We start from the raw sequence: 24,282 nt of genomic DNA, 5'->3' as shown, positions 1-24,282 counted from the left end.
AATATGGACTCAAAGGGAAGGAATAGAAGTTTTCCTATTGGATCTAAAACACATGACCCAAGAAAATATGAGAAAATAAAGATGAAGAATTTAGTTGATGTATTTACTCTTTGAACCAATACTATTTGTATTCAATCCAATATATATACATATAATTAGAAGCGATTTGTGCATAGATGACAACATAGCGTCTAATAATCGGCACTTCATATTGTTTCCATCTTAATATCTTATTGACTTGGTAAGCTATGGTGTCTATATTTTATTACATAAGTCGGTTTCTTTATACTTGTATTTTATATTAGTTTGTTTTTTCCCAACATTAAACTAGTCCAAAGATACAACTTCGAAATTGTCAAACCAATCTAAAGCTGATAAATCTCGGGACTAAGACACGGTTGAAGAAGCACCTTAAGCGGCGTCGCTTTTACATTCGCCAAGCTAGCGCTCTCGGTCATATCCACCGGTTGGTCACCGGTTTTATCAATGTCAAAGCAGTGCAGCACGCTAGCCATCGATAAATGAATAACTTGGAGCGCCAGTGAGACCCCCGAGCAGGCTCGGCGTCCGGCACCAAAAGGAAGGAGTTCAAAATTCTGACCTCTTAAATCAAGGTCTTTATGTGTGGTCAAAAACCTCTCGGGCTTGAACTCATCGGGGTCGGTCCAAACGCGTTCATCGTGTTGGATTTGCCAGGCGTTTAACAGCAAGCGTGTGCCTGGGGTTACGTGGTAGCCATTGGAGAGGGTGCACTCTTCCATTGCTGCTCGGAGGGCGAGTATGGGACTCGGTGGATATAGGCGAAGGGTTTCCTTGATGATTGCTTGGAGGTAAACCAGGTTCTTGATATCAGACTCCTCCACGGGCCTGTCTTTTCCGACGTGGGTGGCCAATTCTTCTTTGGCCTTTTTTAAGGCATGGCGGTTGTTAAGGAGTAGAGCTAGAACCCAAATGAGTGGAACCATGTTTGAGTCTGCTGCACCTAGAATCAAATTCTGCTTAAAAGAATAGAAGGCGTCAAGCATTCAAAAGTCATAACCAGTTGCACAAATTGGATCACAAGGAAAACGAGACAGTAACATTTGATTTCTATGTATAAAGTAAAGGGTAAACTACGAGTTTAGTACATCGGTTCTCACTTTTATTCCGTTTTAGATACTGGACTACTTTTTTAAAATCATATCTAACGTTATATTTTGGTTACGTTTACTTTTTTAAAATCATATCTAACGTTATATTTTGCTTACGTTTTAGTTTCATTTTGGTCACTAACCGTTAAAAAATTAACAGAACTACTGACATGACATTTTTAAATTTTTTCAACGATTACATGACATTACCTTAAGATAGCATGTCATCATTACCATTAATTTTATAATGTTAGGTGACTAAAATGAAATCAAAACTAAATATTAAATATTATTTTTTTTAAATAGTTAAATGACCAAAACGGAATAAAAAAATAATTAGGATACTAAACATTTAGGCTACCCTAAAGTAAAAATATAAAGAAAAAATAACCTCAGTGACCGAAAATACCTTGTAATATACGATTTTGACTAACTTTTTTTGGATTTGCACAAAATGACCAAGTAAATCGCAATGCGATCGATAATTCGCAACGCGATCTCCGGTATCGCAAATCAATTTCTAGATTCGCAACGCGATAGGCGAAGTTCGCGTTGCGATTCATTCCAAATTCGTTGCGATAGGCGAAGTTCGCGTTGCGATTCATTCCAAATCGTTGCGATAGGCGAAGTTCGCGTTGCGATTCATTCCAAATCGTTGCCCGTCATTAGAGAATTAACAGAACTACTGAGATGATATTTTTTTCAATGATGATGAGATATTGTTTTATGGTGACATGTAAGCATTACTGTTAAGTTTTTTAATAGCGAATGATCAAAATGAAATCAAAACATAACCATCAGTGATGATTTTGAAAATGATAGTTGGGTGACAGCTGTAGTTTTCCCTTTAGAAAATAGTGTTTACTTAAGAAATGATAGGTTTGAAGGTAGTTTACCAGGCAAGTAGCTTTGGTAATAATATCTGCATCGACATCAAAGCCATTGAGCTTGGCATCTTCGGTGATAGTGAGCATCACATCCATGAAATCCTGATCTTCTTTTCACTCCCCAGCAGACACTCTCTTCTGTTTATGCTCGTCGACCCAAGTTTGTACGAAAACGTCCAATTCTTTGGCCACTCTCTTCACTGATTTCTTATGTCCACCGATGTCCAACAACCAAAGAAACGGTATCGCATCAGACAAAATGAACGTCCCAAACAGATGAAAGTATTCTTTAATCGATTTCTGGCATTGACGCGCCTCTCCTTCATTGGAATTTGCGGTGTCCCCGTAGTATCTTTTCCCCACCACGATTCTAAACTCCAGATTATGAGTTAAATCCGCAAACCACTGCCTTGCTCTCCACGTTTCGTCGTCCAAGTGTTGTATAAGTCTTTGATCCCGATTTGCACCTCCGAGGCCCGCGTCTGCTTGAAGTTCGACATATCGAGCCGGTGATTCGACAGAAGCTCTAGCGTCGTTATCTTCCGCATCTCACGCCAGTCATCCCCGTACGGAGCGAACCCGAACATAGCATAGTCAAAACCTAGAAGCTTTAAGGCAGATAAACTTGGCCTGGTAGCGAAAGCCTTATCATGGACCGTCGAAAGCTCTTTCGCCATTTCCATGTTCCCCACCACCAAAGCTTTATGGGATCCGAGTCTAATACTAAAAACCGGTCCATACTTTTTAGATAGCCCGAAAAGTGTCCTGTAAAGGATTTCCTTGCTGCTAAAGAGATGCAAGTGGCCGATAACCGGCCAAGCGCCACGGGCTTCCGGTACACTGCCGTTCTTTCCACACGACTGATAAGTTTATATATCAACTGGGTGACAAAGGTGGCAACGAGAAGAGATGGCCAGTAGTGAAAAAGGGTATTCCTTGTGAACATAACTCCCGACAGATAACCATTATAGTCATAGGCCTGAAACTAACATTATATTATAAGTCAATATATAAACTCATGGGTAAAGGGGAATCTTTGGGCTACTGTTTACTCTCTTTTATTTTATCATCAATATTCTTAATTAACGACTAATTTCTTACCGAATATAATTTTTAACTTAAATTAAAAAGCATGGACTACTATAAATGACCATCTTTATTTCATCAACAAAACTTAAGATGTTGAACCAATAATAATATGAAAATTAAAAATCTGTTTTTTTTAATAAAAAAACCATCAATATAAACTCTAACGTTTGACCTACCGGCAGTAACAGTGATATACTTTTATTAAAGATACATGAGTCCAAAAAAATATATCAAATTCTATATTTATTTAAATATCTTTAATGAATTTTTATATATTTATTAAATTCTTGGCAGTTGCTGTATTTTATTTATTTGACAAGAAACCTTTAAATAAGATAAATTTGGTCTATGATCATCCACAATTTTTACCATTTTGATTTTTTATGCTGTGGCTGCTATATAATGTAGTGTTCCACTTGTAAAACTTATTTGAGTCAATGGGATAATTTGAGCATTCAAATTGAATTAGCTATGATAACAATTGAGGAGTATTTGGAATGTAGTTTATTTTGTCTACAGATGTCACCCAATTTATCAATTGAAATAATGAGTATTTAATTACCTTACGTAATTATATATAATTATATTATAGCGAGCGCATGCTTAAATTAGTGCTTGGTCATTTTTTTCTTGATTTTCTTAAATTTAATCCTGTTTTAATCACTGAATTACTGAAGTTTAAATTTTTTATTATTTTATTATTTAATTTTTAAATTATTCTTATTTTAGTCAGTATTTTATTAAATAATTAATGATTTTATGACATGACAACAAACACTAAAATAACATAATCTTATCAAAGAAAATCAAATTTAGGCAAAATACTATTTTGATATAAGTAAAAACTTTTTTTTTTTTTTTCTCTTCTTTTCTTCCTTCATCTTTTTTTTTTCATCTCTTTTCTCTCCATTTATATTATCGATCTAGACAAACATTAAATTTTACTACCACGTCGATTGTCATTCTTATCACTACAGGCCATTGTCATTGGAGACCAATGACTTCAAAAAAAAATTATCGAGTGTGTCTCTTCATTTTGAATGCGAATCTAGTGTTTATTTATTTGAAAAAACGCCTCAAATTCCATAGATATAGTGGTGATACCACTGCTGCCATACACCACCATACTCCTCCGATCATCATTTGTGTTGATACAAATACCAAATGAAAACTTTCCCTCTCCCTTTTCATTCCTCGACTCAGATGTTCATGGAATAAACCCAAAAACTACAATAACTCGAATCAAAGCTCGAACCAAATAGTTTCAACTTGTAGCCCTTTCATCGTCTGATCATTATCTAATTGAGATATGCTATTCTTCAATGCATATATTATTTTTTGAATGTTGTGATTTACGATCAGAGCCCTTAAATTACTAGAATCTGAGAACTCGGTATGATTTTTTCTTCTTCTTAGTTTTTTATTTTTATTCTTGTTTTGGTCTTATGTGGTTGTTGGAATATTGTTTAGATTACATAATCTTGTTTGAAGGCTTGACAATTGGGGAAAATTTTGTGTTGAATGATGGAAGTGGAAGCATTCAGAACAATGGCGGTGGAGGCTCAGGTTGAACAATGGTCGAGTGTGCCGAGGTGGTGACCGACGGAAAACGGAAAAAAATATAAAATATAATATTAATAAAATTCTTGGTGCTGCTTACATGGCAGTTCAAAAATTAATAGAAAATACTTTGTCATCAAAGTGTTAAATGTTCAAAATTTAATGATAAAACTAAAAAAAATTAAATTCCAGTGACTAAAATAGAAGTGATAAGATAGTTGAATAGGCCTGTAAATGAACTGAACGTTCAGCCAACCGTTCATGAACCGTGTGGCAGAAAGTTCGTTTATGTGCATTTATTTATTAAAAGAACGAGCATGAATAAGATTTTGTGTTCGTTTAATTAAATGAACGAACATGAACATAGGTCTCGTTCGTTCATTTACGTTCGTGAACATTCAGTTATGTTCGTTCGGTTATGATCGTTTATGTTCGTTCGGTTATGTTCGTTTATGTTCATTAATTTATGTTTAACTCAATCTTCTTAAATCAATTTTGGTGACCAATTTGTAAGTATTTTAAAAATATTAATTTATCTGATATTCTGATGACCAACTCCATAATTAATCCAATTTTATTTGAAAAACCCAACAATATTAACATGGTTTAGTTCATTTTGAATGATCCATAAGCTACATACCCAGCACCATCAACATCCACTACGCCGGAACCCTATGTGACTGCGCCACTAGCTGGTTTATCCGATGAGCAAAGAGGAGTCCCAATTTTCAACTTCTACATAGTACGAAGCTAAGGACATGTTTGTTTGATTCCCAAGGATTAAGGTCGGCAATCACATGAAACACAATATGTGTTGATCTCGACTGTTGTTGAAGGAGAGAGGAAGAAAGAAAGTGGAGGAACGTTATGCAATCCCACATCAGTAGCAAATAAACAGCTCGGGGTTGGTAACTTATATAAAAGAAGATGGGGGAGAATAGGTTTAAGCATCTTTGCGCTTGGGGTAATGTCGAGCTTGAATCTAGCTCAGAATCGAGCTTGAATCGAGCTCAGAATCGAGCTTCAATCGAGCTCGAGTTTCGAGTTTTAATCGAGCTCTTAAATTTTTTTTGAGTTCGAGCCTTGTCGAGTTCGAGTCGAGTTTCAATATTATATTTCGAGTTTGAGTCGAACTTGATAATTTTAAGCTCGCGAGTTTTCAAGTCGAGCTGACTTTGAAAGTTTTCGAGTTTGAGTCGAGCTCAGCAATACTCGAGCTTGACTCGGCTCGTTTACACCCCTAGGTAGGGTCTCCAAAGTTTATGTTCATTTATGTTCGTTTTGTTTATGTTCGTGTTCGTTTATGTTCATTTATTTATTAAATGAACGAACATGAACAAGTTATATTCCTTAATAAACGAACATGAACAAAAAAAAAAATTTGTTCGTTTATGTTCATGTTCGTTTATTTATTAAATGAACGAACATGAACATACATCCGTTTCTTGTGCGTTCAATTCATTTACATGCCTATAGTTAAATGATAAATGTATTTTACCCGGAGATAAAAGAAAGAAATAATTAAAACAAAATCTATAATCGAACAGAGTTCAAAAATAAAAATCGAATTTTGTTAAAGCATGTATAAAAAACTTCCTTAATACAACCAATGAATAATCTAAACTAGATGTTCCTTTGTTTTTACTACTGCTGAGGCCATTGGCCGAGTGTTCAAAAGGATTTTTAGTCTTCAAAGTCGAAGCTTGTTTTTGTTTGTGGCTCTGAATCTGCAATAAATTGTGATTTTAAAATCAAGCACAGATTTGAAGATAATAGCAAGCTGGTAAGAACAGATACATTAAAGCAATTGCAGGTTAAAGGTGATGTAAACTGTTGATTCATGAAGATTAAACCATGAAAACAGGGTTTGGCATTGACCCAAATGTTGCAATGCGCTCGTTCACCTACTAAACACTTGTGATACAAAAGCAAGCCAACTGAATGCACGGCTTAAGAGGTAGTTTACAACTAGTTAGAAGCCCCATACAGAAATTCTGAGTACTCCAAAATCACCATGATGAACTCAATCCCACAAAAGAGTTAGATGAAACCACTTCTTCGATGTTATTTGTTTCGAGGCCTCAATCGTCTGGCTATACAGTCCGTATCTTTTCCACGCCTTCGTCTTAGTCTCCCGGCAATACTGTCTGCAACAGAGAATGCAAGTTTCTTTTCAGGCATGCTTCCTAATGTCACAGGATTACCACCAGGTTCTTTGTTGCTGAAATCCAATTCCTTTCCATCATCTATCTTGTCCCCACAATTCGGCTCCGAAAATCCCGGTTGCTCATGGACATCAAGGTTGGTCTCAGTAGGCTCTGCTTGCTCAAACACTGTTTCATTCTTTGAGAATAGCAATGTACTTGGTTCCGGGTATGCATTGTATTCTTTGTTCTCACTGTTGAAGCCATCCTCCCCAGTATGAGGCTTTGATGTTACAAGCTGATTATCATTAACCTCGGGAGATTCTTCTGATGGCAATTCCGGAGCAGGGCAAGACAATGACCTCTTAGCAGAAACTTGATCACTATTATCTGGAACCTTTTCGACATTGGTTTGTGCACGCCGGGTTTGAATGAGATAATGTGCAACCGACTTGAACCCCATTTTCTTTATCTGGGAAGTGGACAAAGAAGCTTAGACAATAGAAAAAATGTCTGAGCAAGAAAATGCACAACTGATGGACTTACCTTCTTATAAAGAGGGCCAGTAGGAGCCCATCCTTTTGCTTTCCGGCATGAACTACAGTTGCAAATTCCACGACACACAGGGCAAACCCAATTTGGATTCTCATTGGCTTCAAGAACATGCTCCTCGTACCTGTAGAATTATAATGAAAATTAACAGCAAAAACCACCAATAGAAAGGAATGAACATCTCAAACTCTTAGAACGATAGACAAGAAAACATTCTAGCTGAATGCTTGAAACATCGATAGTTAGTGACATATGCAAGAGAATCTACAACTGCAATATAAGATTGAGGAAAGGGGATGAGTGAAGCATATATACATCAACAAAAATTCATACCTCATGTATAAACAATCTCCACAGAACTGCCTTCGGAAAATATAGCATTTGCTACAGCGAGTATGATGACCAAGCGTTCTCTGCCTACAACACTGTTTTCATCACGACTCACGGTACAAAATTTTGAGTGGTATAAATAACATTATTAGTGGACAATCTGTTCTGAAAACAGTTATAAACAGAAATGCTGTCATACAAGTTAAAGCATGTGAAACTGAAGTGTGATCAGCAAGAAAGTACTAAAACTATAATGCTGGCAGTTGAAAATTGTACGATCGAATTATGTTTCCTCCAATCAAACTGGCTCCTTCTAAATCAGAAAGAAACTAAAACTACCAATGCTGGAAGCTGAAAATTGTATGATCGAATCATGTTGTGCAAGTATATCGTATTTCATGGAAGATATTATGCAGATGAAATAAGAAAGATTCCCTGACCGGCATTGATGACAAGTCATTCCTTTGAAGGCATCATAAATCTGTCTTCCATCACTTTCATATCCATCCACAAAATGTGTCCAGCTCCTCTGTGTGTCACCCAAAAGCTTCTCGTGCTCTTCAGTATACACCTCTGATTTGCCAACCTTCAGTCCCACACCCTCCAAAAGCTCAGCCTTTTTCGCCAAAGCCGCCTCTGAATAAGTCGCTGGAGTAGTATTTTGCAACCTAAAGAACCACCATCAAGAAAAACTCATCAAAAAAAAAAAACTTCATGTATGATATTTTGTTCATGTATATATATGCTTTTCAACCTTGAGAAGCGGCCGGGGCTGGAAGATGGAGGCAAGGGGGATGACAGAGGGGTAACTGGTGGCTTACTACCAACAAGAGGACGCTCACGCCTTGAAGAGAGGACATCAAGGCTGATCACAGTAGGCTCCCCTTTCTCAAACTTTGTTTTGTTCTTTGAGAATAGCAATGCACTTGATTCAGGGTATGCATTGCATTCTGTTTTCTCACTTCTTAAGCCATCCTCTCCGGTTTGAGTCTTTGATGTTCCATGCTGATTATCATCGACCTCAGGAGATACTTCTGATGGCAATTCCAGAGCTTCATGGAGCTTCAATGGCCCCAGGCATTCCTGATGAGTAGATGAAATTCCAGCATCTAATTTCGCAACTGATCGATGATTACCGCCACAAATGAACACTTGGAATGAGATGTCAATGCAATCAATTAACTCAAATATACAAACATCACCAAATTGTATGTTGTTGTCGCGTACAAAAGCGCCCCAACCACTGCAGAGTTTAACATAGGGTCGTTCGTTACGTCCTAGGATAGTGCGGTACTCGGCGGACCAAGTTTTGCCATCAGAATCACGGAGAACTACATGACCATGGTCCATCAAATATTTCCTGCTAAACTCTCTAGGTACATACTGCAACAAAAAAAAGTATTACCAAACAGAAGATATATTCGCTTACTAAAGATCAAATACAGATTCAAAGAACAGCTCACCAGAGAACGGCTACGCTTGTAATGAAGATCAACATATGCTGGTTGCATGAAAACCAAAAAGAACGGATTTTCAGACTTGAAGGCACTACGAGCCCTCATAAGAGCTTTAGATTTTTCACCAAGTTTCACTTTTTTCACCTCTCCCTTTCCAGCTGAATACCCATCATTATCAGCTCTCATAATCTTTCTCCTACCTGTAGAGTTGTTATTCATGATATGCACTGAGTCTTCTTCTTCAATCTTCGGTACAGCTTGTTGGTGAATTCCCTCCTTGTCATTTGCATGTGGGTAATGAATCTCAGAGGCACTTCTATCGAATATGAGCACATGAAAACGGCAATTCCCTTGGTACCTAAAAACCATGAAATGTCCCAACTCCAACGAGTAATGCTCCACGAATTTTCGCCAGCCATTCTGCACCCAAATTCCATCCTCAAGTTTTATCAGTTCCAACTCCCACACTTCACCATTTGGAACCTCAAAGAATACTGGGCTTGACAGTGTATTCCCATAATCTCTTGCAAACTTGCGAGGAATCCCCTGTTAACCCACCAAAAATAGAGCTACTAAACATGCAAATACTCTAAATTGCAAAAGAAACTCAATATTTAATCACATTTTTCATTAGTCGAAACTCGAAGATATATGCTTACAAGTCTGTTATCTCGAATGGTACTTTCAAGAATGATTTTGAAGAAATGGTATGGTTCTGGTGAATAATCGCTGCCCGTACCATGATGAGAAGCCATTGTCGAATGTTAAGAAACTTCAGAATTTTCTTGGATTACTTGAGCAAAGCAGCTAAAAGCCTAAAACAAATAAATTACTAGTAGTAATTACCGAATAAAACTCCATTGATTTTAAACGAGAGGGAAGTACGGATCAAATCATGATGGTGATTGATTACGACAGTTAACCAGTTGTAGCCAAGACACGTAGATAAGGAATTATATTTTATCCGTCACTATTTATAAAAAAAAACATTATATTACAAATCTAACGCTATCGTTTGTAGTTGTCCGGTTCACGGTCATCCAACAATCATCCCCGTAATCGCCCAATCGGTCAACAGGAGGAGCTCTGCAGGCGGCGCCCGTTGTTTCCATTGATTTGCACGAAGGTGTGAATTTTAATTTTCAATGGTAGAATTACAATCCAACCCCCTATTTTCATGACCCCAATTTCCTTTTTTTAATATTTACATAATAAAGATATATATTTTGATATATCGCTTTAATAATACAATATAGTACGTGATAAGTGTAGTAGAATTTTCCCTTAAATTAATATTAAGAAGTTCAAAAAAATATTTCGGTTAAAATTTTAATAGGTTTTTAACTATATTGGCGTGTTTCAACTTATTTTGATTAATATCTTGTATCATTGTTGTACCCAAAAAAAAAAAAACTTGTATCATTGATAAAATTTTTGACATTTTTAACTAATTTTTACGTAATTATATTTAAAATAAAGTATAATCTTTCAATTAAAATATCAAACTAACTACGATTCGTATATTCATATAAATTTATTTATATGTGTGTGTGTGATTGAAGCATATCGTGTTATATATAATATATAAAATTTATTTTAAAAATAATAAATTTAAAATGATAGACCAAAATATATCAGTACCATTATGTATCAATAAAAAAATTGATTGAATTTCATTAATTGACTGAATGATTAAGGATGTTCATGTGTCTCATTTTATGCTAATGAAAATGTAACTAATTTATATGATATATATTAATTTTTTAATAAACCTAATATATCAATTTAACTATAAATTAATAATATAATAATTTTTTATAATAATAACAAAATCAAGATTTAATTTCATTAAATGTAATTTAATGTCCACTATTAACAAATAAATTATATAAGAAAAAATTAGCATATACATGAAAAATAAATTCTGGCTAAAAAGAAAATAAAAATAATGCTGAAAAATATTAAAATAATTAACAGTAATACAGTGGCGTGTTATTATGAAAGACGAAACAAGAGACGCTAATAAGCGGCAGAGATTTTCCGTCGGAACAATCCAGCAAACCCCATAAACAACAGTATCTCCAAGGGGAAAAAACCAACGCTTAACAAATCAAAAGGCCCCTCCATTAATATCATCAGCCAAATTTATGTGCTATTTCTGACAAACAATTAAACAGTTCATGTGGCTTTGACAACATCGCCATATGATCTGCACCCTTGATCTCCATCACATCATTCACCATAAAATTATCGATCATCCACCGTTGGAATTCCTCTGGTATCCCTTCGTCTTCATTGCACACAATGTAGACTCGAGGAACACTTCCGTACGTTTCGTTTGACAACGTGCTTGTCTTCGATAAATCGGCTACGAACAATGATCCTGGCTTGATCAGAGCCTTTGCCAGCTCCAGATCCTTCAAAACAAAGTATACAAATCATTGTATAAAACACGACCTTATTGTTATTATTATCCTTAACGTTTCAGTTTCGAACACTTATTATTAAATACTTGAGAATTTTTGAACGGAGACCAAGGATTGAAAAACCAGCACCTCAACTTGGGGCCAAAAAACATCGACATCAAAGACTCTTCTGGTTCTCCATATGGAGCAAATTGAGTGTCCAACCAAGCCTCCGGTGGTGTCCTTCCCCAGTACTTTGCAGAAAATAAAAGACAGTCTCAACAAAAACAAAGAATTCATGGGAAAATTTTTGCAGGGATTTGTTTTACGGTACCTGTTCTAAAACAAATTAAGGTTTATGTGCAGTATCAGGCATGAAAGCAGTCAAGAAAACAGCAGTTGAGATCTTCTGCGGGTACTTGTCCATTGCCAGGGCCAACAAATTCAAGCCTAACAAACTATGTCCAACGAGAATAGCCTTTTCACCGTCAGGAAGTGAGGCTAATATCTCCAACAATGGTTTAGTGTATTCGTACATGGAGTGAACGGCCTGGATTTGGTTTGTGTTGATGCCTGAGGCTGCCATGTCGACCGCCGTCACACGGTGGCCAGATGACTCGAGCTGTGGTTTGATTTTGTACCAGCACCATGCTCCATGGCATGCTCCATGTATTAGAATGAAATGCTTTTGCTTTTTGACCTCCGCCATTACCCTAACTTCTCTTTCAAATCTAATTAAGAGATCTTTTTAATCTGCAAAGCAATGACCAGCGGGCCTGTTTATATCCAAAAATTTTATCACTATTTCAGTTTTTCTTTCGGTAAATTACACGTTTATTCAGAATTTTTGTTATCTCTTTTATTTTATTCACTATATTTTAATTCTTTTCAATTTATTCACTTCATAATTTTATTATCTATTTTATTTTATTCACTATATTTTTAATTATTTTTAATTTATTCATTAAACTTTAAACATTAAATTTCTTTTCATCAAACGATCGTCTATTCAATAACAAATAGATGATGTGTTTATTCAATAACAAATAGATGATGTTATTTTTTATTAATATATAATGATTATATACATTTTATTAATATTAAAATATGACGTATAATATTTTAGAAAATAAAAAAAATGGATCGCTCCCACCCTTCCCCTCTCCCAACCCCACCCCAACATCCTCCTCCTCTGACCACCTTCAATCCCGTGAAGACGATCGTCAATCCACTAATTAGCAAGTTCATTGGCTTCTGTAATCATCTGAATCAGCGCCTTGATCTCTGCAACTTGCAAAGCTTTGGGTTACGGCATCACATGCATTTTAACCCTTGGCTTCCTTGTCAATCCAGCTCTCAAGCCCCGACTTTGTTTCCACAAACTCACAAGGATGTTTTCAAGAATAAAAGCAATAAGTTTAATTTCATCTATAAAATTTATATATTAAAATAAAAAGTTTCGTTGTCTTTCTTGAACCAAAGCAGTTTTCATATCCAAATAATAGAAAAAGGCAAAAAGTTTGCTCAAATTTACAGCTTTGACAGACAAAAAATGGAAACCGTTGAAACTGAAAGTGAGAAAAAACTGACCTCGATGTTATAGTGACTCAGTGAAAATTGAAGATGAATCCGAAACCCTTCCATTTCAGTCACATTCACTTATTAAAAAAACAGAGAAGAAATGTAATCGTCGCCTTGAAGGTGTAGATGGACGGGGATGGCCGAAAAGGAAGAGACAAGTAAGAGAGGGTGAGGCCGTCGAAGCTGAGGGTGAGGGTTTGTAATTAGGGATTGAGGTAATTTTTTTTTTAATTTGGTGATTTTGGGGTATTATTTTATTTTTTTATTTTTTTATTAATATAATAATAAAAAAATAAAAATATAATTAATTATTAACGATAAAATGATAAAAAATTTAATATCTAAAATTTAATAAATAAATTGATAAAATTAAAATTACGGCAAATTAAATATGAATAATAATAAAATTAGGTTAGTAAGCATATATTATTTTACTTTGTGTTCCAATCAAATTTGAATTGTTACATAGGTTGTGTTTGTTTTTATTGTATAAGGTCTGCAAAGCTCTTATGTATGCGTCGCGCAGACGTGTCCTTATGTCTTCAAAGGTCTTCAAACATCTTCAAAGAAACAAAAATCAGATTAGGGATGCTGGATCGACTGTTTCAACGGCTATACAAGGCTGATATATTTTCTGTATAACTTCAAATGTGTTAAAACAATGCAATCATAGAAAATCGCTCTCACTCATTTCTTGTTCTTCTGAAATTGTTTTTTTAAATCTTGTTAATGGATTATTTGATTACTGAATTGATTTGTTGTTCCCCCTAAAAAAAACTTGTTCCCCTCAACGAGTTCTCCTTCTAAAAAACCCTTCTCTACGCCACTTCTCCTTTCGTTGTTCCCCACTTGATCGTTGTTCCCCCTCGTCACCGGCCATCTACCACAGGTATGATTTGCTGTGTATGTTGATTTGTGTATGTGACTGTTTGTTTTTGCTGCTTTGAGACCCTCCTAAGACCTTCCTGTTAACAAATAAGTGCTTCTTTGTTGTTTGTTTTTGCTGCTTCAAGACCATCGATTTTTGTTTGAAGATATCTAGCTTTTTTCTACATGTTTCTTCTTCATTGTGCATTTGACTTTTGCAAACAACTAGGCTATTATAAAAGTTTAAACTAGGCTATTATATATATGCTGATTTATATATATATGTATGTATATATTGTATTTGTTGTTTATATATGTATGTATGTTATGAATTTGATGTTTGTATGTTATGTATTTGTTGTGTATGCTGATTTGTGTGTGTAGACATGGGAGAGAAGCAACAATAGTCCAATGAGCATTTAAAATGCTTATTGGAAACTTGTATCGAAGAAATAAACAATGTTGGAAGGAAAGGATTGAGTTTGCATAAGGAGTCATAAATTCAATTAGGAAGAGTTCTTAAGGAAAGGTTTGGTATGGAGTTGAGTCAAAAACAAATGAAAAATGCCTACGACAATCTAAAAGCAAAATACATAGGATGGGTGTATCTGAAAAACAAAACCGGTAACCTATACAACCAACAAACCAACACTTTCACCTTAACGAACGAGGAATGGGAAGAATTTAGGAAGGTATGTTTTATATATATTTTCAAACATTTAGGTATGAAGTTCTTAAGTATTCTTATACTAGTTTTTATTACTTTGGGTTTAGGGACATCCAAAGGCTGCTTCGTTGAAGACAATCCCTTTGTCTTTTCCAGAACTTTGTACAGCACTATTTAATGGCAATAGTGCCACTGGTAATTGTAAGTGGACCTCAACCCAAACAACATTGGGGGTTGAATCATCTTCTTGTCATCATGTTCAACCATTATTGATTACAAATAACCCTTTTATTGACTCTGAAAATAATGATGGCACTTCCCATGAGCCTCCTTCTAAGCCAGTTCCTAATACCTCAGTTGATCCACCTCTTAGTGCATCAGTTGATCCACCTCCTGAGTCGTCACCTACTTTTGACAGGCCTAGCAAAAGGGCTAAAACCTCAAAATCCTCGAGTGATAAGACAGTTGTCACTTTTGATGATATAGCAGTATATATGCAAAAAGCTTTACAGCATATTGTTAAAAACAAGGATGGGCCAACAAGTGTTGAATGCTATGAGAAGTTGAAGCTTTGTAACTTGGACCCAATAGATCCTATATTCTTAGCCGCTTTTCACATTTTTGGATTGTCTATACCTATGAGAGATGCATGGATGACGCTGTCGGCTATTCGTGAGGTATTAAAGGGGTGGAACAAGATGACTGCTACAAGTTTAGGATTATTAAAGTAGGGAAACATTGTTTGGTCTTTTTGATTATGTAAGAAATATTATATGGTTTGTGGTCTATGTTAGAAATATTATATGGTTTGTCGATGTTCAAAACATTATATGGTTTATGGTTTAAGTTAGAAATATTATATGGTTTGTTGATGTTCAAAACATTATATGGTTTATGATCTATGTTAGAAATATTACATGGTTTGTCGATGTTCAAAACATTATATGGTTTTTGGTTTATGTTAGAAATATTATATGGTTTATCGATGTTAAAAACATTATATGGTTTGTGGTCTATGTTAGAAATATTATATGGTTTGTCGATGTTCAAAACATTATATGGTTTTTGGTTTATGTTAGAAATATTATATGGTTTGTCGATGTTCAAAACATTATATGGTTTGTGGTCTATGTTAGAAATATTATATGGTTTGTATTAAAGTTATATTTATCTTGTTTATTTTATTAACAAGTGTTGACATTTTAACAGGTTCATTATGGATTACGATACAAAATTACTACTCATAATTCTTATGTACTTTTATCTCCGCTTTTGTTGGAAGAGAGGTACGAAACGAATGCGAGACAATAATTTGACAATGTCTGGACATCAATACACGTTAGAGTTATTGCAAGGTAATCCTAGACAATGCGTTGAAGTACTACGCATGTCTCGTGAATCATTTGTCTGACTATGCACACTTTTTAGAGTAAATTACTCGTTAAAAGATAGTAAACACGTATTGGTTGAGGAAAAAATGGCTATGTTTTTTATGATGATCGGTCATAATCAACGATACGTGATTATCAAGCGTAGATTTCAACACTCAAAGCAAACAATTCATAAATTTTTTTATGAAGTATTGGATAAAATGATGCTTTTTTGCAAAAGATATGATAGTACCAACCTCTTTTAATCCGAATCCAAACATTTCGGGACATACTAAGAGACTACGACGGGTTTTTAAAGGAGCGGTTGGTGCACTTGATGGAACTCTGATACATGTTGTTGTCCCTGCTAATAAACAAGATTTATATAGTGGAATGGGAAAAGGGGATTGTTATCAAAACGTATTGGCAATTTGTGACTTCAACATGATTTTTACGTTTATTGTGGCCGGTTGGGAAGGGGTAGCACATGATGCTAGAATATTATCAGAAGCATTAGCAGATCCAGATGCACCATTCCCGTTTCCACCACCTGGTACGTTTATCGTTTTTTTAATATTTTCATCTTAGTTTAAATAATAACAGATTATTTATATATTTACAGACAAATATTATCTTTGTGATGCCGCTTATGCACACATTCAAGGATTTATGGCTCCATATCGTAATGTGAGGTATTGGCTTGGAGATTTCCGTCACATGCGTGCATTGACTAATAAAGAAAAATTTAATCATGCACATGCAAAGCTTCGAAACATCATTGAGCGTGTTTTTGGTGTCTTGAAAGCACGATTCCCTATATTAAAGAGGATGACACCATTTCCGTTGATTACTCAAAGAAACATTACCATTTCATGTTTCGCAATTCATAATTTTATAAGAAAAGAGGGTTTGAGCGATGAGTTCTTTAATGAATATGATCAACCCAATGTGACGTTTCAAAATACCAATGTGTGTGTTGCTGATGATGAAGACGAGCCTGAAGGACATGGTTCTGCAGCGGATCGAGAATATATGACTCAACTAAGAGATGAAATTGCTGAGCAATTAATGCAAAATATGGATTGAATTATTGTAGTTGTATGAATTATTTAAATTTCAGTATTGTAAAACTAAAATTATTTAAATATCGATTGAATTATTGTAGTTGTATGGATTATATTATAGATATTTAATTTTATATCATATAAATCATTTTATATATTATTAAAATTTTATATTTATTTTAATTATTTTGATTTAAGTTTAAATAAAATATATTTTTTGAATTTGTTATTTTAAAATTATATTTAGACTTTTTATATGAAATGTAAGTATTTAAACCACATTGCATACTCAGTATTTGTACTTGAACCATATATGGCACTGCTTGTTAATCTCTTAAGGGTCATCATTGGTTAATTCAATCTGCTTAGAAACAAAAAATTGAGTCTCTAGTTCCAAGCATTTAGTACTTTGTCTGAGATGCATCAGCAAAGTAAATTGATAGAGTTCTTCTGTGTTGAGTGGTCGAGAAGTGCATACGAATCTGCTGCATTAGAGCTAACCTCTGATGTTTTGATTATGGTCTGGATGGTGACTTCCCAACCACAATGCAATGAACTTTGGTCTTTATTTGATACATTGAACCTAATAGGCATGAATCTTTCTTCAGAACAGCTTTGTTTATTATTATTATTATTTTTTAAAATGAGATTTAGGTTTTCATATTGGACTTTAATCATTAATATTTTAAAATATATATTGATTTATTTTAAAATATGGATTGATTTATTTTAAAATATGGATTGATTTGTCTTAAAATATGAAAAAAATTATTTTAAAATATGGATTGATTTATTTTAAAATATGAATTGATTTATTTTAAAATATTGATTGATTTATTTTAAAATATAGATTGATTTATTTTAAAATATTGATTGATTTATTTTAAAATATTGATTGATTTATTTTAAAATATGGATTGATTTATTTTAAAAAATTTATTATTGTAGTTTTATGAATTATTTAAATTTCAGTATTGTAAAATTAAAATTATTTAAATTTCAGTATTACAAAATTCTTTTAAGTTTAAAAAATCAGTTTATTTATATTTCAGTTTATTTTAGCAGCCTGCAGACGTTAAAAAACAAACAGTCTTCTTCTTGCAGACTGCAGACTTTTGATCTACCTCTTCTACTGTAGATGCTTACAAATGTAGTCCACAAACTACAGACTTTTTACCTATGAAAAACAAACAACACCTTCGTGTATGACTTTGACTTTTCCACAGGCGATGACTTGTCTGGACCCATTCTGCTACTAGCATGATTAGTAGCGTAACACCCCAATTTTTAAGATCTCTTTTTGTATGAAATAAGGGCTAAGAGCCAATACAAATACTAGGTTATAATATAAGGAGGATCATGAATATTCCTTTGAAGTTAAGCATAAAATTATATAATATTAAACATAAAATTAACATAAAATGATATAAAGAGGGCCATTAGAATCAATAAAATTAAATGTTTAATTTTATTTGATTCTAATGGATTTTTATTGTAAATTTTCAATATAATTATAACTTTCAACTTAAAAAAAATCATCAAATGATATAATTTCTTAATAAAATTATAATATTTTATTAGTATGAGGCGATTACAATTATCTATTCGAAAGATTCTCAATCATTTAATAATGAACGTGTAAATATCTCTACAAACGACGGGTTCAAATCCATAACTTTAAGATTAACAATCATCATTTTAACCAGGTTGTTTGGTTCGTGCAATAAATTTATAATTATTATGATCTTTCTTTTATTTTTGATTAATTTATAGTGATTACAAGTGATAATATATGTTCTAAAAGCTCTCAATCAAATAATAATAAATGATTAAATATTATGTAATTATCAAATATCAAACATGTTACTATATTACACGTCGGCAGCCTACATGAAACAAAACACTTGGCAGTAACAAAATTGATTTGGCAACAAGATGGTCAGATAATTGTGTGGCTAAAACAATGGAAAATTAATTATGGCAGCAACATAAAAGTGGCAGCATCTTGAAGCAGTTACATACTCGTGTGTGTGTGTTCTAATTTATTTTTAGAATGAATGAGTGAGCTAGAAAATAGGTGTTTTTACCGAAAAAATCATTTAAATATTAAAATATTACCTGTCAAATATCCATTTTCTAATTTTATTGATCTACCATTTTTTCTGACATAGAGATAATAAAGCACGTTGCAGGGGCGCACCTTATAGACGTGGAAGTAAGACATATTTTAGGGGGCTCGCCTTCTTTTAGTTCTGTCCGAGCTGACGTCACGGTGAGAATGCGCATTCCTGAAGATGCACCTTCGCAGGTAAATGGTGATAGGTGGAAAGGTGCGTTGCAGGGGCACACTTTCCACTTAAATTCCTCAATAAGTCCAGCCCAACCACCCGTCCCCCTTTTCCTTATAAATACTCCATTCCTACAACACTCAACCCACACCAAAATTACTCTCATTCTTCTTTCGATATCTTTCTATCAAGCTTTAAGTTTGTGTTGTTGTAGTTTTAAAAAGTAAAAATATTTTTTATTATATTATATTTATTTAATATTTTATTGTACTAATTATCTTTTATTACTTTTTACAGTTGTAAAATTGAAGGAGGGATGTTGCGATTAGATGATAATAATATCTCGACTCATTTTACCGATACAGTAACAATATTAGATTGTGTTATTTTAATTATTGTGAATATTTTATAAATGTATTTTTTAGTATTAATTTATATTTTAATTCGTATACTATTAATTTAATTAGGGGAATGATCGTATATTAGAAACATTTTATTCGTAAAGCTAAGTTAGAGATATCACATCCTGTCTGGTTGTATTTAGTAGAGGTTGGATTTGGTTACTTAGAGAAATATGAAGGACACTGTAAACTCGAACGTAACCATATTTCTGCACTAGTTGAGAGACGAAGACCAGAGACACACACATTCTATCTTTTGTGTGGAGAGTGCACTATTACGCTGGATGATGTTTCCATGCAGTTGGGGCTTCTGGTATATGAGATATTATTTCTAGTGTGGAAGATGGTGATTGGAATCGGTTGTGCCAAGAGTATCTTGGAGATCTCCTGCCTAATTTCAACGGTGGTCAAATACTTTTACGGTGGTTGCGAGAGAAATTTCCACAGTTGAGTGAAAATTGTTCTGTGGATCAGGTAGAAAAATTTGCCCAGGAATACATATTACAAATCATTGGAGGGATCTTGATGCTTGACAAATCTTGCAACCAAGTACATTGTATGTGGTTCAGTCACCTCATTGATTTTTGAGTTGCCGACATTTTGAGTTGGGGCTCCACAGTTTTGTCATTTTTATATAGATAAATGTGTCAGACAACGGATTATCAGAAAACTGCTATTGGCATATGTCTCCTTATTCTCCAATCATAGACATGGTATCGTATGCTCTTTTTTATATCCGGTCGTGAAATGCTCGTTTGTATTCCCGTTACTGTTGAGGTAATTTGAAAAATGAGTTTGTATATAAATAATTTTTTTAAGTATATAATGAAATATTTTTTTTACATTAAATAGGTGGTTATCTACAAGAAAAAAATCATCAGAATATACCAGACGAATTGAAAGAAATTCCATTACTCATTGATCAAAATGCTAGTAAAGAGGTACATATTTAAATTTTAACATTCACCTTTAATTATCGTTATATAATTAGAATATTATTTTGATAAGAAATGAATATATATATTTTTAGTTCATATAGGCTCCTTATTCTACTGAAGAAATGAGGCTTTGCATCCCACCTCACTTTAGTAGCCCATTACCCGTATGTATGACTGTTGTGCCTCTGATATGTCATGTCACATCCGATTGATTATGTACGTTGTCAATTTGGTTAAGCACAACATATTCATGAAGCACCTAAGAATGTCAACTATATGCATAACATTGATAGACGGGGCAAAAAAGAAGTCAACTAGGTGGCGAAGCACAACAGTGGATTATGATCTAGGAGGATCGATATCAACGCATTCTCCATAGGGAGAAGATTTATATGGATCATTATTCTATTACGAACGACTATTATCAGTAATTCAACATAAACAGGAAGCCATTTTTATTTTCCGAGGAAGCACGAGGAGGATGCATTCATCGGTGCCGAGAAAAACATCCACCGTCACAGCATCATCGTCCCCCGACTCATGGATGAAGAGCAGACGCTTCCAATTCGTCCTTAGCTATATAACTGAAACCATAACAGTAGCCACCGTCAACACTGGTTTACATTCCCAGCCCGCCAATATACATGGGTACACCGTCGATTCAGATGCCACCGAAGTTGTTTTAGATGCCACTGCAACCGGTTTAGTTGCCACTACAGGGTTTTATGACACTTCCGAGTGGATATTATACTACCATGCCTATAGATTTAGCGTTATGACACATTCTAGATGCAAACATCGATATAGTTATTTAGTTTGTAATGTTTTTATTTAATTTTCTTTGTAACATTTGTATTTAATGTTTATATTTAATAGTTTTAATTATTTTAATCGTTTTTATTATTTAGTTTGTAATGTTTTAATTTTATTTTTTTGTTTTTTAATGTTTTTATTATTTAATTATTATAATGTTTGTATTATTAATTATTTTAGGGTTTATTTTAATGGTTTAGCGATTAGAAAAAAAGTAAAATCATGATTGTGAGAAATAAACCTTAAATAAAAAATAAAGAATTTTAAGCATTAAATTGGATATATATATATATATATATATATGTATATGAAAACGATAAATTTTATAATAAACAAGCTCAAATAACATTAATTGAAAGTATACGAAAATGAAACAACATAAACTGAGATTTTAGAAACTACAATACACAAGTGATACTCAACGGTTACGTGTTGATAAAAGAAATTGACATTTTTTCTTATTGTGGCCTAGGTTTCTACAATGCCCACATCTTTTGTTTTCTTTTGACATCTTTTCAATATTCATATCACAATGAATTCAAGTGGATTTTGTACGACCTACCTCCCTTAATAAGGACAGATCTAGTACAATCGCAAGCTAACTCTAAATCTCATCTGGGTCTTTCTCATAATCCATTGGGATCTTAAATACTTCTGAAAGTTGGTATGTGGGACTCACAAAAAATTTATAATCTTGACGGGAATGTGAGCAAGCTGCTATGACATAGTGTTAGGATTTTCGGAAGCTCGAATCGACAACCGGAACGGTTTGTAAAGAGGGGTCGGAACGGTTTTGTGTTTAGGGAGTAAGGAGATTGAAAAATAGAGAATTGCACAGCGATTTATAGTGGTTCGACTTTCTCAATCAAAGTCTACATCCACTACCTTAGCTCCTCACCAAGGATTTTCCAACAAATTCACTAATTTGTTCTTTCTTTTTAGGATAAAGAGTAACCTTACAAACTCCCTAGTTTTTCCGGGCTAAACTAGAACCTTTCCCTAGCTTTTACACGGGTTAAGCTAGAACCTTTCCCCTTTACAAAATGATAAGAAATGTAAACAAGAAAACCTCTCTAAGGTAGGTGTTTACAAGATTGAGCTCACAAGAACAAAATATATACAAGAGAAAGATGAAATAAGAATGAAAAATTCTTCTCTTGTGTTTGATTGCTTGGATAATTGTTCTATTACTTCTTCAAGTGTCCTTAGCTTGTATTTATAGCTTGGAATGTGTTTGAAGTCATATCTAGCCGTTGGGGATGTTTTGGAGCCGTTTGGGAATAATTTTTCTGCAAAAATAGGCTGCCCAGAATGGGGGGAATCGGTACCCCTTCATAGGGAATCGATACCCCTTCATAATATTCAAATATTATGACCGTTGAGCTGATGAACAGTGAGGGAATCGGTACCCTCAAGGGGGGAATCGGTTCCCTCCGAGTAATCTGTTATTTCTCGAAGCCAAACCATGCAGGGGGAATCTGTTCCCCCTAGGGGGAATTTGTACCCCCTGGACAATCTGATTTTTCTTGAAACCCTTTAAAAAGAAAATATTTTTGGCTCGATTAAGGCTCGAAATACTTTGTAAAATTGTTTTAAAATAGTTTAAGTATAAAACACAATTTTACACTTTAGTAAGGATTAAAATGAACTTTGAAAGACTTGGAGTAATATTTTGATATTCGAATAATTACATCGAATATACTTAGAAAATCTTTTGTAAAATCTTAAAATTCATTTAACTTAATTTGTTATATCGAAACATCAAAATGTTTTCAACACATAGGAGCATGGATATTTCAGAGCTTGAAAAAACCCACAGTCACACCACCTATCTCGTAGATTAACTCTAAAAGTGTTAGATTCAATCTCTTGAAGAGGTCATGATATTTCTGTGATACAAAATAATTCATGGGTTCTATAAAAGCTTGTTACACACATTCCATTCGATGTAATAATTTTTTTCGTAGATTTGCTACTAATCTTGGGTGATAAACATGGTCGTTTTGCATCCAATTTAAAGCTTGTCCCCCGAGCGTGGGGAAAAAAATGCTCCCAAATGAAAATATATTGTTTAAACCAATGCAATTATTGGTAAATGGTGTGCCCCTTTAACGTCAAATTGATAGCCTCAACCAAGTTGGTTGTCGTATGACTATATCGATATCCACCGTCGTATGCATTTGTCTGTATTTCTTTGTTGATGGATCTGATATAATTGTATCATTGCTCATTTTTTCCTCGCAAATCTTGAAGCATTTACTCAAACCTTTGAGGTAATAGTTTGTAACCTAAGTGTCATATGTAGTACTTACTGTTAAGTTCACATAAAAAATGAAAATGATTGAGAAATGAAATTAGACATCGTGACATACCCATGAGCACAAGTAATTGTTGTTCATCATTATTCTTAAATTTCCCATGATAATTTACAGCAATATGTCGGATATAATAGCGATGTTGGACATGGGGTGGTTGCCACATTGGACTTAAAGAGTCCATTGCTGTTTTGATCTCAACTACACGGTCTGAAATGATGAAATTTTCTTCCCTCGTGACAACATCTAAGCGTAAATTTTTTAGGAAAAAAGCTCAAGAATTTGTATATTCTCATTCAACAAGGGTAAAAGAAGCTGTTAGAATGTTACAATTATAGTAAAATTTCCTTGTATTTTCCATACAAGAATGTTCCATCAATTTAAACCACAAGCTTGTAGTATTTCACAATACTAATACAATGTG

The 24,282-nt window shown here is 34.0% G+C and overlaps 3 protein-coding genes and 2 pseudogenes across 3 annotated transcripts; all 5 read right to left on the bottom strand.

Annotated features, from left to right (window-relative positions):
• Positions 1-365: 365 nt before the first annotated feature.
• LOC120138993 lies at positions 366-2,886 on the bottom strand (annotated as a pseudogene).
• A 3,934-nt stretch (positions 2,887-6,820) lies between these two features.
• LOC120138972 lies at positions 6,821-7,290 on the bottom strand. The gene is made up of 2 exons (XM_039154345.1): positions 7,043-7,290; positions 6,821-6,990 (listed from the first exon to the last, which is right to left on the bottom strand). The coding sequence occupies exons 1-2, from the start codon at positions 7,271-7,273 to the stop codon at positions 6,913-6,915; spliced, it is 309 nt and encodes a 102-aa protein (XP_039010276.1). The 5' UTR covers positions 7,274-7,290; the 3' UTR covers positions 6,821-6,912.
• On the bottom strand, positions 7,047-8,198 carry LOC120138973 (cell division cycle-associated protein 7-like). The gene is made up of 2 exons (XM_039154346.1): positions 8,133-8,198; positions 7,047-7,486 (listed from the first exon to the last, which is right to left on the bottom strand). The coding sequence occupies exons 1-2, from the start codon at positions 8,150-8,152 to the stop codon at positions 7,279-7,281; spliced, it is 228 nt and encodes a 75-aa protein (XP_039010277.1). The 5' UTR covers positions 8,153-8,198; the 3' UTR covers positions 7,047-7,278.
• On the bottom strand, positions 8,166-9,924 carry LOC120138992 (B3 domain-containing protein LOC_Os12g40080-like). Its single transcript, XM_039154356.1, has 5 exons — positions 9,809-9,924; positions 9,156-9,695; positions 8,447-9,075; positions 8,233-8,360; positions 8,166-8,173 (listed from the first exon to the last, which is right to left on the bottom strand). The coding sequence occupies exons 1-5, from the start codon at positions 9,902-9,904 to the stop codon at positions 8,166-8,168; spliced, it is 1,401 nt and encodes a 466-aa protein (XP_039010287.1). The 5' UTR covers positions 9,905-9,924.
• Positions 9,925-11,261: 1,337 nt separating this feature from the next.
• LOC120138974 lies at positions 11,262-12,288 on the bottom strand (annotated as a pseudogene).
• Between the last annotated feature and the right edge of the window lie 11,994 nt (positions 12,289-24,282).

This window comes from Hibiscus syriacus, unplaced genomic scaffold, assembly GCF_006381635.1.
Source record: "Hibiscus syriacus cultivar Baekdansim isolate YM2019G1 unplaced genomic scaffold, ASM638163v2 tig00110718_pilon, whole genome shotgun sequence".
Lineage (NCBI taxonomy): Eukaryota > Viridiplantae > Streptophyta > Magnoliopsida > Malvales > Malvaceae > Hibiscus > Hibiscus syriacus.
Note: the sequence above shows the minus strand (reverse complement) of the source record. Positions and strands in the feature narration are given on the sequence as shown.